Source organism: Ailuropoda melanoleuca, chromosome 10 (assembly GCF_002007445.2).
Source record: "Ailuropoda melanoleuca isolate Jingjing chromosome 10, ASM200744v2, whole genome shotgun sequence".
Taxonomy (NCBI): Eukaryota; Metazoa; Chordata; class Mammalia; order Carnivora; family Ursidae; genus Ailuropoda; species Ailuropoda melanoleuca.
Window position 1 is genome coordinate 25,050,351 of NC_048227.1, and position 14,255 is coordinate 25,064,605.

A 14,255-nucleotide genomic window follows, 5' to 3' on the forward strand; every position below is an offset into this window, starting at 1 on the left:
AACCCTTGAATTCTACCCATGAACCCCAGATTAATAACTCCTGCACTAGTGTGTGTGTGTGTGCGCACGCACGCGTGTGCGTATTTGGGATTTACGAGGCAGGCAGAGCAGAATTGGAAGTTACTATTTTGTAGACACAGAGACCACAGATCAGAGGGCTGGTAAAAACGGATGTGTTGGGAGGGTGGGCAGACCTAGAACCAAGCCTTCTGGCCCGAACCCTCAGGTCCTTTGCAGTTAGTATGAATTTCACACCTACTGTGTGCCGGGCACCGTGCCGGCCTGGTGTGGGGCAGGAAGCATTGGAAGGAAGGACGCTCCTGCTTCTCGGGAGCCAGGCATCTTTCTGGGAGCCCGCAGTCTGGAGATCTCCTGACCCAGGGATCTCGCTGCTTCTCCAGCTCATACAACGTAAGAGCAACCATTTTAAAGTGTACGATTACAATGGCGTTTGTACGTTCATAATACTGGGCACTTGCCGCCTATGTAGTTTCAAACTATTTAAGCACCCCCCCAAAGGAGACCCTACACCCATAAGCAGTCACTCCCTCTATCCCTCTGCCCCTGGCTCCTGGCCACCACCAATCTGCTTTCTGCACCTATGGATTTACTTAATCTGGACATTTCATATAGATTCAATCAGTCAATATGAGGCCTGTTTGTATCTGGCTTCCTCTACCCAGCATAATGTTTTCAAGGCCTCATCCCGTGTTTCTGTCTACCCAGCATCCACTCCTCAATTTTCTGAGAACCACACCTTGACTGTTCCTTGGACAGTCACCTATCCTCAACTCTCAGTTGACTTGGATTTGTGCCCTATGCCTAGCACCGGGGGTGGCGACATGACCAGGCTGGTCAATGAGAGGATTTCCTCTGCCCGGCCGGATAACTGGTTCAGGGATGGTTGAGTAACTCAAGGTAAGTCTGAGATTGGGCCCTGAAGTTTTGCTGGACCTACCAAGAAGGAGGATGGCATTTTTGCTGGGAAGATGTCAGCCTAGAGCTGCTGGCAGCCATCCTGTCACCATGAGTATAGAAGCTGTTTGATAATGGAGGTAACACAGAAGGAGGGGGAGAGGGAGGAAGAGAGGGGAAGAGGGAAGGAGAGAGGAGGAGATGGAGAGAGTGAGCGAAAGAAAGGCAGAGAGGAAGGGAGGGGGGAGGGGAAGAAGGAGAGCTAGAGAGAGAGGGATTAAGTCTCTGTGACTTTGCTTGAGCCCCTGGATCTCTCTGTCTCTGACTCACCACCAGACTCATCAGTGATGTACTTAGGGCATTTCGAGATGAGATTCTGTCACTTGCAGTTGAAAAAGTCCTAATACATTCCTGAATAGTTTAAACTTTTATCACCACCAGGATGGATGTGAATGTTCTCAGGCCCCAGAGAGAGCAGGTAGCCATGGCTGTGGCACATAAATACCCCTCTTGCACTAAGCCAGCCTGCATCCCTCATCATGTGTCTACAGGTCTCTGCACCTCCACGGCAGACATCATCACTGTCTACGGATCAGAGTTACTGGTTTCCCCCCAGGTAGACTCTGCTCTCATTAGAACTGGCCTTGGATTCCACCTTTCTGCTTTCCTCACAGTTCCTAGGACAGTGCAAAGCAGTGATTCAGGCAAGGTCTATTTTTTTTTTAAGGTCTTATTTATTTATTTGAGAGAGAGAATCAAGTGGACTCCATGCTGAGCATATAGCCCAACATGGGGCCTGATCTCATGAACCTGAGATCATGACCTGAGCTGAAATCAAGAGTTGGACACTTAACCAACCAACCAACCAACCAACCAACCAACCAACCAACCAGGCACCCCTCAGGAAAGGTCTACTGTGATGGCCACATTGCAGGGCACAAAACCTGGAGATGGTTCCATTGTGCTGGCCATGCTGAATTCTACAGAGAATCCCTCCCGCTGGGCCTCCCCAAATCCACTAACATCCACTGGAGGGAACCACGTGAAACCTCATAAAGCCATATCCCCAGTACTTCCCTCTGCATAAGTGGGGGACCCGCCCCTAGATGCTGGTCACTCATTGAGCATCATGATGTAATACACTGAATTTTTAACAGAAATGATGACAGTGTCATAAAAACGTTGATGGTGAACAGACTGAGTTCTGGTGAAAAGTGCTTTTCATCTACTCTGTGGTGCGGCTGTACCAGTAACCAGCTGAGGGACTTTGGGAAGTGATGTCCTTGCGTCTTGGCTTTCCCCTTGGTAAAATGACAAAGTTGGGCTGAGTCTGGATTGTAACCTTAAATGCCTACGGCGATCAGACTGATAATGGAAGTGTCTGAAGGAGGCTGGGTATAAGACAACGGGTTAGGTGGAGTCAGCAAAGAAGGAGAGAAAGCATTTTTTGAGAAGCACTCAAATTCCTTAAAAAAAAAATAAAAGAGTATTTCTGGCTACATAAAACATATCCCTAGCCGGAATCCAGCTCATAGGCCACCAGTCATAATAACCATGGGTTAGGCCACTGTCAGGCATTTTCTAGCTCTGACACTAAGTCACTCCGTTCTACCCGGGAAGAGGGTGTGGGGCAGGAATTCCAGCCAGATACACGGGATCCCAGAGAAGGCTGATGACTCTTCTGAGGACACAAGCCAAACAGAAGACCCAGGTATCCAAAGACTCTGGTCTTGTTCTTTCCCTAACACATGTTTCCAAGGGTAAAATCCAAGCTGTTAGCAAAGCCATGTTCTCTCCGGGAGCGACCTGTTGAAGGTTTTTCAACATACTTCCTGTACTATTCCACTGACACAAAACTCAGCTCTAAAAACAGTCCATTAAGTTTAGGAAAAGAAAATCCTACCTCAGCTCTGGCTGGTGCTAATTATATAATAATGTCCAATCGCAGACACGTAACCAAGCTTAAGATTTTAAATTTAAATAACTTACATCAGAACTTACATGGTAACCAAGACTAACCCAGAGAGAGAAAGGAAAGAAATACAGGTGTGAGGACATGCAAAAGTTTTCTTTCCATAGACCAGCCTTTTAATTTCACGTTCCATTATGTGGGAGAATAGCATCGTCTTGCAATTTTAATGTGATGTCCCAGACCATAATATCCAAATACAATATTTATGCAGTAATCTCCAAAATGAAATATTCATGGGGTGGGAGATTGGTTGCTATATTTACTGCATTTGAAAACTGATAAGCTGCAAATACATGCTTTGGTTAATTATGAGTAAATAGAGACAAACAATCCCCCAGGTCTCAGTTCCAGGGTTGAGAGGGGGTCTGGCCTAGGAGGAGGTGGCCGAGGCCCAGAGTCTGGGTATCTAGCAGGGGAAAGGAATCAGTTGCTTGGGCAGGGATCTGCATTTTGTTTTCTGCCACGTGCATTTGCCATCACTTGAAAAGGGAATGGCTGGAAATCAAGGCAAATTGGCAAACACCTGGGTGTCTTTTCATAATGCTGGCTCAAGGGGGTGTGGTTCTCTCACCCTAGGGATGGAGCTCAGATTTATTTCAGCCCTGGGCCCAATACACAGAGGGTGACCAATGACACTCTCCTCTCTGTCGTTTCATCTCCAGATGACTTGGTTATGTGGGGGCAACAGGGTCAACAGGTGGAATTACAGAACAGACACAAAGAGGATCTGGGTACTAAGGCTGTCTCTGCTTTCACAGATCGTGAGACGTGGGGTTGGGCAGACTCTCTGAATGCCAGTTTGCTCACCTATAGGATGAGTTCCATGACAGCTGTGCTGACAACCCCCTGAATCAGCTATGAAAGCATGACAGGTGAGGTATACGAAGGTTCTTGCTAAGTGTTCAGGAGGCACTGCTCATTCCAGCCAGGAACCGACCCAGTCATGAGTTCCTTCATACGAAGTGACAGCACCCTCCCTAATCCTTCACATCCCTGACCACCCTTTCCTTCTTTTTCTTCATAGCATTTAAAACTTTGCATTACCATACACAAATTTATTTAGTTTACTGTCTCCTTACTAGATGTAAGCCCACGAGGGCAAAGAGGGGTTTTTTGGCCTGTTTTTGTTTATGGCTGTATCCTTAGTGCCTAGAATAGTACCCAGTATACAGCTGGTGCTCAATAAATTTACTGAGCCAATGAATAAAGGGAAGAATAACAGCCATGCCAGTTGCTCAGTCAGGAAGCAGCAGCCCTTACCTAACGATGTATCTGGATTCTTCTAATATATACTCAACAGACAAAGGAACTAAATCACAGAAGGTTAAGTGCATTCTCCAGAGTCACATAGCTAGCAGTCCTGGACTCGAATCCAGGTCTGATGAATCCAATGCAAGCTCTTAACTACTCTGCATTCTTCTTGTGTCCCGCTTTCTCAGGGTCCTTGCAAAAGGATCCGAACAGAGGATCTGAGAACTTCTGCCTCAGAAAGACACTGTGCAGAAATCCAAACTCCGAGAGAAAAAGACTCATTGTTGGTCTTGGAAGAGGCTTTCTGCCAGACCTCAGAAGAACTTCTGTCTTCAGGACAGACTACCTAAGGGCAAACATGGGATCACCTGCCTTCGGTTTTACCTCCCAGGCTTTCAGGCGTGGGTGGTCTGCCTTCCAGAGACTTTCTCTATTGGCACACCATGGAACAAAATATGATTCTACTGAGATGTCACAGGGACCAAGGTCTACTCAGCTAAGCATCAAAGAAAACTGGATGGAAGGGGACAGGGGTCCTGATTCTCATCTGTGTGTGAAGGGGTCACTTAAGAAAGCTTCTGTAGCCTTTGAAACTGATCTCAGAAAAGGCAGACAATGAAGAAGTCTCTCAATTCAGTCAATTCCCTGGCTACAGTCTCAGCATATTCATTGAGTGTGGAATTATTCCAGAACGGTCTTGTCCTATAATGAGTTCGAAAAGGAAGAACTCTGCCCCTCAGAATTTACAGCGTGTTTGAGTAAGAAGGAATCTTAGCAATCAGCTAATACAATTAATGCTATAGATTGGAAAAAAAACAACACATCGCACTGAGAGGATGTATGATTCAAAGTCATCCAAAGTCACATAGCCTAGGAATAAAATTTCCCTTTCTTCTCTTTCCTGTCCAGTGATCTGTCACTGAATCCAGATTACTCCTTTAGCATAAGTACAACCTAAACATTTTAGTTAAAAAATAAAGTCATGGAACAAAGCATGAAAACCCACAGTGTATGAAATCAGCTGGCTATGTGAATGCGCCAACACGTGACAGTTATACAACATGGGGGATAAGCTTTGGATCACATGATTCAAGTGTTGGGTGGGCCGCTGACCTTGGACAAGCTGAACATGTGATGGCTGTTTCTCATATGGAAAATGGTGATCATAACAACACCTGCTTCGCAGGGTTGGTGCCGGAAGTTTAAATGAGATTATATATGGAAAGGACCTAGCACAGTGCTCAACACATGGTAAGTGCTACATAAATGTTCACCAAGATACTTAAAATTGTTCCTTCATCAAGCTACAAATTTAAAATTTCCATTTCTCCTTTTCTCTCTCCTGCGATAGGGTAGACAGGCATGAGTAGACGGCACCCCCAGAGCTAAGAAGACACCTCTAGGTCCTGAAAAGCCACGATACTTCAGCACCAAGGACAGAAGCCCAAAGCCTCACAAGTGAATTTCATCTCCGGAGATTTTGAAGATTTATTTGTTTTTATTCAGTGGGGGGAAGGGGGAGAGGGAGAGACTCTCAAGCAGACTCCCTGCTGAGCACAGAGCGTGATGCAGGGCTCGATCCCATGACCCTGAGATCATGACCTGAGCCGAAACCAAGAATTGGATGCCTGAATGACTGAGCCACCCAGGACCCCATCCTGAGATTAGTTTAGTAACCAATGCCCATGGTTGTGCTGGGAGAAGTGGTAAGTGTCATACCCATTTTTCTAATTCCATCCAAGCGGTATTAATACATCATCTTCCCATGCCAGGAGTCAGCAAGGATCCAGCTCACTGGGACCTAGTCTGGCAGCTCCACAGGGGCCCTGCTGGCCACTTTCTCTCAGGCCCAGGGTGGGTTGTTGCCCCTTCCTGACCTGAGCTGTAGTCAACTGTCATGCCTCTACTCTGCAGTATCCGGAAGGACAAGGGGGCTTGGGGCATTCACTCATTCGGCAGCTCCGGATAGCATCTTGGAGACTCTCGGTCTGCGTGCCAAGAATATGTGGTGAGTAAGATGGACATCACCCTGCCCCTCTTCCCTCTTCCAGGGAGAGAGATAAAATACAGAAATAATAACACCTACCATTTATTGAGTACTTACTACTTTCTAGACTCTGTTCCTCATGCTTAATACATATTCTCTCATTTAGTTTTCACCAGAACCCGAGGAGGGTTCATTTTACAAATGAAGGAACAGAGACACAGACAGGCTAAGTAATTTCCCCAGGGCCATACAGCTGGTTAGGGACAAGGGTGTGATTCTAACCTTAGCCGTCAGGCGCTGGATTCTACACACGCAGCCACCGGCTATCATCCTGCTCTAATAACTAAGTAAGTAAGTAGACACCAAAAGGCACGAAAGACATTAACACATAATTAGGTGTTTGTGATAAGTGTTCTACAGAAAAACTCAGAGGGTAGGGGCAGAAAATAAAGAGATGGGGGCGTCATTACTGAAGATTACTGGGGAAGGCTTCACTGAGGAGGTGGCATTTAAGCTTCATGTGCAGGAGGAGAAGGAATCGGTCATCTGAGGAGCTGTGGGTAAGAGCTTTCTCAGGGACAGACAGAGCGTGTGCAAGAGCCCAAAGGATGGAAAGATGCCAACGTGGCTGGAGTGAGAGCTAAGGACATGGTCAGCTTTGCCGATGCACTCTAGTAGGCTAACCACAGGAGAGGCTGACTCTGACCTCACTGGTGGAGGGAACATACCATCTACCTGGACATGGTGGGAAGTCTGGCAATGAACATGCTGAGGGAATGAGTGTAGTACAGTGACTAGAAGTGCAGACACCAGGGCTAGACTTCCTGGCTTCTGGTCTGCTTCCCCACTTACAAGCTGGGTTTTGTTTAACCTATCTTGCCTCAGTGTCCCCATGTGGAAAATGGGCCTGATAGGACTGCATTTACATCATGGGCTCATTTTGAGACTTGAAAGAAGTCATCTCTGTAAGGTCTTTAGTTCAGTCCCTGGCACCCAGGAAACCCTTCCCATGTGACTCTCACTACTGCCTTGTGTGAAGAAAGCAGACTTGGGTTTGACCTCCAAGGGTGGGGGAGAAAAGAAGCCTGAGAAGAGATGCAGAGTCGGGGGCCCAAATCCTGGGACCTAGAATCTCAGCTGCACTTCCAAGAACCTAAAGGTCCACTGAGGGCTAACAGTTTCACACACATATTTAAAAACAATGTTTACTGCCTTTGGCTCTAAGTGTGCTGCATGTTTCCTTTATAGAACACTTGGAACAGAAAAAGCAAAGAAAAAAATAAAAATCAAACTCTACCTCTCAGAGATGACACCATCAACACACTTTTCTCCTAGTCTTTTGTCTACCTTGGATGTGTATTGTTTTGGAAAAAGAAAAGTTCCCAAGCTGACCTCAAAATCCATGTGGAGGCCAAGAAAGGAGATGTGTCCACAGCTCTGTGTGGGTGCTGGTGCGATGCTAAGCTTTATTTTGACATGGCTGCCACAGTTGGATTAAATCAAGTGAACACGCAGTCATAAACTCACTGGTTGGGTTGAAGAAAAGCAAAAGGGAAACGCAATCTGCTTACCTCATTGGAAATGAGGTATTAATTATCTCCCTGCATCAATCATAGTGTTACGAGACAGCTGGGGAGAGAGCCCATCTCTTGATAAGCGAGTTGGCACCAAAGGGCCTCCTGAGAGGAGATCTGCTTGGAGGAGGTTCCTGGCCAGGCTCTCAATGGATCTGCCAACTTCTGGCTAAATAGGTGCCTGTTTATACATCAAGGGACGTTTGGGTCTGAAGATTAGCTCAATGTCAGAGAGAAGGAGCTGGAAGTTGCTTAGTTACCATTCTGGAGCCCAACTGGGGAGGGGGTGCTGCTTAGAGCAGGTGGGGTAGGGACCTGAGACCAGAAAGACTCTGGTTGAGTCACTTCTGCCCTGGGGGCTGGGAGCCCTCCTAGTTTCCTAGGTCCAGCCTTCTTACATTTCAAATGCTAATTGTTCCTGGAAGAGTTGTAGAAAGTGCTTCCAAATGTTAACCATTTGTATTCCATTTTCAAGACTTTCTCCATCACCATCACGACCACCACGGTCCTCACCAAGTTAATACGTGCAACTTAACTGTTCCAAGAGTTTACCTCTATAGTCACCCATTTAATTCTTATAACAACTCCCGGGAGGCTGGTCCTGTTAGCATCATTCCCATTTTCCAGATGAGGAAATGGACATACAGCTGATTGACTTAACTCAGTCAAGGTTGCGTGCCTAGAGTCCAAGCCTGGATTTTTATCTGCTGTGCCAGGTGCTTGATGTAACACCTATGGGAAACCTCCCTTAATATTTTTCTCTAAATCAGCTTTAAATAGCTTCAACTATTTTTTTAAAACTTAGTCTTATTCAAAGCATAACAGCTGTGAAATCATGAAATCAATTATATAAATGTTTGTTGATACACTTACAATCAATACCTAACTTTCCCCGTATGCCCGTGAATGAACTACCTGAAACCATCTTGCGTACCACTGGGGGATCGTGAACACACGTTGGGATACGCCTACCCTGCAAAGTAGGGAAGGGACCTGATCTTCCCTCCCCGAATCACTGAGACAGTGCTTCTGCTTAAAGTTAGACTTTTGTTCTTTCACCTGTACTCTGCCCCCTCCCCCCCAAGAACCTAAAACCGCAGGTCCTCTCAGATGTGGTCATGAATCATGGTGTGATAAAACAAACACACACACACCCCTGGGTCTTCAAAGTCAGAGTGAACCAGGCTCTGATCCCAGCCCTGCTGCCCACTGGCCGTGGAACCGTGAGCCAGCGAAAGCAACTCTCCAAGCTTCATTGTACTCATCTCTGAGACGGGACAGCACCTGCCAAGTGAGGTTAGAATGAGACAACGCAGTGGACAGTACCTGGCTCGGGGCCTTCCCAGGGTCAGTGAGGACACTCAGTCCTCCACAATCCTGACCTTCCTGTTCAGTTGTTATAAAGATGAGGAAACAGAGGCAAGGGGAGTCAAAGCCATTTGCAGAAGTCCTACGGCTGACACATGACAGAGGCGGCATTTCAACACAGGTGCCGGGCCTCCAGCGGGCAGGCACTTAGCTCCGCACCACACTGTGTCCCCGGCTCAGCATGGGGGCCCTGGGGACCTCAGATCAGGTGGTGAGCTCAGATGGACTGAGGCAGGAAAAGTCCCAGAGGAAATCTTATTCTGGCTGATGGAAAGGATTTTCCTGTTCTGTCCCCAGTCGGAGGGACCCCACACCCAGACTGCAGACATGTGGGAAACATCTTGCATGCCCCCTGAGAAGCCAGAGTTCTGGGGGACATCTGCTAGAACCTGCCCACTGAGGCTCACAGTGGATTTTAGGGCACCTGCTTCTGCTCGCCCTGCCAAGGCTAGCTGGGGAAACAGTAACCGTGCTGCCTGCCTTTCCCTATAACTGGTTACTTTATTTTTTTGGAGGAAAGCAAGGAGAAACAGTGAACACAACACTCCCCTTCATTTAATTACAGGAACAGTCAGGACCAATTTGGCAGCTATTAAAATATTAGTTTGCCTTTATGCCATCTCTTCGCAGCTGGAGCTGGGAATCCAAATTGGCTGCCAAGGGCTGGAGATGGGGACAGAAGGTCAACGCTGCTATTAGGAACCACGTGGAATTAAAAACCGAGGCACCCTGTGGCCTATTTTGTGTCTCACTGCTTGCTCGGGTCCCTCCACATCGTTTGGTCTTTCAGACTCTTTGCCTTTGTTGCAATGTCTTTTACAAGGGCTGGTCCAGGAGCAGAGAGCATCAGAACGGGAAGGGCCTCTGGAGACCATCTTGTTCATCCCCTCTGTTTTTCATAGGGAGAAAAGGAAGGCCAGAGTAGCAGAGGGGCTGTCTGGAAGCCACCCAGCGTACAGGAGGAAGGCAGGCCCAGAGCACAGACAGGCTGCAACACGCAGGGGTCATGAGCTTGGGCTCTGGGGACACCACGCCCCAGGCTGGAGTCCTAGCCCGGCCCTGTACGGGCTTAAGCAAGTTACTTAACCTCTTCATTTCCTCATCTGTACAACGAAGCTAGTAAGTTGCAAAGGGTCACCATCTGGAGCCAGAAAATCAAACCAACACAAAGGAAATGAGAACTAACAGAAAGTAAGGTGGTAGTCAGAAAGTACAAATGTCCAGTTGTAAAATAAATACATCCTGGGGAACAGGACGCACAGTCAATAATATTGTATCATATATTTGAAAGCGGCCAAGAGAGTAGATATTCAAACTATGAGCAGTGACCGAGGGTAACTAGACTTGTGATTACTTTGCAATATATACAAATAATGAATCGTTACGTCTTCTACCTGGAGCTAATCTAATGTTATGTCAATTACATTCCAATTAACAAAGACAAAGACAAAGATTCCTGCTGTTGAACTACTGAGCTATTTGATGTGTTTATTTTTCTTTAACCCTCTCCAGGAATAATGGTAAATAATTAAACAGCCAAAAAAAACCCCAAAACAAACAAAACTATAAAAGGAAAACAAAAGGATGAACGGGAGTCTGGGCTTGATGGTATCATTTGAACTGCCCGACGCGGCCCTATCTGAAGTCAGACACCAATGCGCTCCTTCCATTAACTTCCTTTACTCGCTTAGCCTAGTTTCAGCTGGGTTTCTGTCATCTGCCACCAAGAGTCCTTTGAAACACACCACCCGCGCTGGGACTGGAGCTAAGCCATGGCCAGCTCTGCGCCTGGGGGAGGGGACAACAGAGGGTGCGCAGTGGCTAGGCTGGCTCACGCAGCAGGTGAGGCCCCAGCTGACAGAGAGGACAGGGGGGCAGATGATGGCTCATTTTACTACGAAATTAATACTCAATTACTGCCCTTCATTCATCTCACTGAGAGAAAACCAGCCAAGGGCTCATTCATGGGTAGTGGAATTTGTGAGCTTTTCTGTTCAGAGAGCCTTGGGTTTTAGGAAGAGGTGTGATCCACATCTTAGCCTGAACCTTTATCTTGTCCTGTGCCATTTAGGTACCACCCGTCAACTACCGATGCACATCAACTAGACAGGATGTACTCACACATCCAGAGGCTCAGCTCTGGCCCGAACACCAACTATTTATTTCTTCCACCAGCAATATTTTCGTCCTCTGCGTATCAGGGCCATGACATCACCGTCATCATCCTCGCCATCGTCACAGAGGCATTTACTGTATGCTGGCTGCTTTATATGCAGCAGCCACTGAATCCTCTCAACCCTGTGACTGTAGGTCTATTAATAGCTCCATTATACAGGTAAGGGAACAGGCTCAGAGAGGCTAAGTCATCCGTCTAATGCAACACAGCTAGCACTCGACAGAGCAGGACTCCAATCCAGGAGGTACAACCTCAAAGCCCGTGATTTTAACCTCTGTGCTATCCCTCGTCCCAAGCACAGGGCCTAGAAACAGCAGAGAGAGAATAAATACTGACTAGGCTGGCATAATAATACCAGGGCGGACGCAATTCAGACCCAAGTCTATCAAGTTAAAATGAGCTCCTTTCTCATGATGCGACTTTGCACCAAACGCGTATTACAAGGTTACCGGGAGGGGAAGAAGGGTCTTTATTCTCTAAGGGCCTAGACACCAACATGTGGGCCACTTTGGATGACTAACACCTGCATGGAATCTCGTTCAGCTCCGCTTGGCTCCACCTGGGCTTTGGGGCCAGAGAACTGGGTTCAAATTCTAGCACTTACCAGTTGTGTAACCTTGGCAAAATCATTTAGACTCCCCAAAATCCCCCTTTCTTCTCCTGACAGATGGGGATAATAACTCTCATTTTGCACTGAATGGCTATAAGAAGATCCTGTAGGAAAAGGGTCAGCAGAGCGGGGCACTTATTAGGAACATGACGCCCAGGGGCTGTAATTCTGTGTCTACCCCAGGCCTCTCTACCCTTCGTGGCTGGAACATGCTCCTCTGGGCTGACTTACAGAGCATCCACAAGTCGGGGCGGGCGGCGGGGGGGAAGGGGCTCCTTTTAAATGTGAAAAAAAATGCAAGCTGTCAGTACGATAGGAACAATCTATAAACAGCTGGATGAAATCAAAGTTAGAATTTCGGAAACAACACAAGAAAGGATTCTGGGTTTACATCTGGAGAGCTCGGGAGATGGAGCTCACTCCTTGCTTTTTGTCCCTCCCCTGTTGTGGATAACCGGGTGAACGGAGTTCCAGGGCCAGCCAAAACGATGCCTCTGTCAGCCCTGGCAGAGAACACCCGAGGCACAGATTGCAAACTGAAAGGTCAGCGGGGCCGGGTAGGGAAGGGGGACAGGTGAGGACCGCAGTGACCTCAAGGATGTGGGCTTTGTCTATGACCTGGGTGAGAGTCTCCAATGAGAAAACTCAGGCCCAGAGTGAGCAGACACCAGGGTCTTTTAAGAGTAGCTGAAATCTGGATGTGCGTGGGAAACACTGCTATTTTTACAGGGGGCTATTCATTTTCAAATGAAGCACTTGAATTAAAGCAAAACAAAACAAAACCAACGCGAGGCCCAAACAAAACACATGAACGCGCTCAAATTATCCCATGTGCTGGCAGGTTACGGTCTGAGTTCAATGCTAGGAAAAAACCTTCAGCACGACAGAGTGATCCTGGTCTGGGTTTTTTTTTTTTTTTTTTTTTTTGGGATGGTGTTTGAACCTCGGGATGGTGAGGCCGGCCCGGTGATCTCCCCTATAGGGGGCGCTCGAGACTGAATCCCTTCGAGCTGATGTCTGGCTACAGAGACTTAGACACGACTCAAAGCTATTCGGCTTCACTCATTCTAGGTGAGTGAGGTGCATTGGATTCAGATTGGGCTGCTGATGCCTCGAACCCCTGCCCCTGTCTTGGGCAGCAAGAGTGAGGCACTGGCGTGGGTACAAGGTGGGAGTCAGGATATCTGAGCTCAACTCCATGCCGGCGAGAGACTCTTTCTCCTTACCAAGTAAATTCCATGAGAACGAGGATTTTTGTCTTGTTCACCTCTAGAAAGGTGCCTGGCATGTGCTTGGCATGGGGCAAATATTGGCTGAATGACTGGCTGACCAGTGATGGTCCCACATCATTGACCCCAATGATCTGAGGCCATCACTTATCACTTAAACTATGGACCTCAGTCTTCCCACCAAGAAAGTGGGGATTAACAATGGCTGCCCTACTTACCTCAAAGCGTTGCCGTAATGAGATAATGAACTCGGGAAAGTGCTCAGAAAAAAGGTGTAAAGGGATATCATGTGAGGAGACACATTTATTATTCTCCCTGTCCTTGGCCAAGAGGAGAGACCACTTCAGATCCTACATGAAAGGGGAAGAGGCCCACCTGAGCCATGCCTTTCTCCCACTGGCTACTTTCCTCTGTCTGCATCAAGCCAGCCTGGAAGGAAGCCCCAAATGATCACTCTGATTTTCATTTCCATTTTGCACAAGGGTTAGGGGGGAGGGGATGTACTACCTTGCATTGTCCCGGCCGTGTGACTTCAGGAAATTCATATCTCGGTATCGGGAGAGAAATGCCACCAGCTGGTCATTTGTCCTGTGGAAACAAACCAAGAGGAAGGTCAGGGTCCTCCAGAGACCATGGACTTACCAAACTACATTACAAAGGACTATTAGTGTGTTTGTATCCTGCATGTGAACTCTTTGAGGGTAAGCATGGTGCCTCAACTGTTTTAGAATCTCTAGTGCACTGGGGTTGGCAAACATGAAGTCATCGGTGTGCAGCTCAATGCCAGATACTTAGCAACCTCAGGGTCTTTGCACCTGCTGTGCCTAGGAAATTCTGTCTTGTCTCTTTCCAGGTCTGGCTTGCTGTTGTCAGCTGGGTCTCCTTTCAAATGTCACCTCTACGGAGAAGCCTTTTCTGGCCACCCAACCTAAACTAGCACCTGCCTCCCCCACCTTCACCTTTATCACATCCTTCTATGTCCATTACTCAGTATTAAGTTTGCTTATATTATGATGTAAGCCCCACGAGGACAGAGCCTAGTGGGACTTGCTCCTCCCTGGCACACAGTAGGAGCTACATCAAGGGTTGCTGGATGATGGAATACCAAGTACTCGATAACCCCTGGGCTACCGACTGAGAAAGCTTTGAAAAATATGAAGTGTGATCCAAACA

The 14,255-nt window shown here is 47.5% G+C and overlaps 1 protein-coding gene across 1 annotated transcript in view; it reads right to left on the reverse strand.

Moving 5' to 3' along the window:
* The window catches only part of XYLT1 (xylosyltransferase 1), a 77,304-nt gene that overhangs the window by 31,043 nt on the left and 32,006 nt on the right, over window positions 1–14,255 (reverse strand). The window contains exon 2 of the mRNA XM_034670320.1: window positions 13,590–13,670. Within this exon, the coding sequence (XP_034526211.1) occupies window positions 13,590–13,670 (81 nt within the window). The remainder of the gene's footprint in view (window positions 1–13,589; window positions 13,671–14,255) is intronic.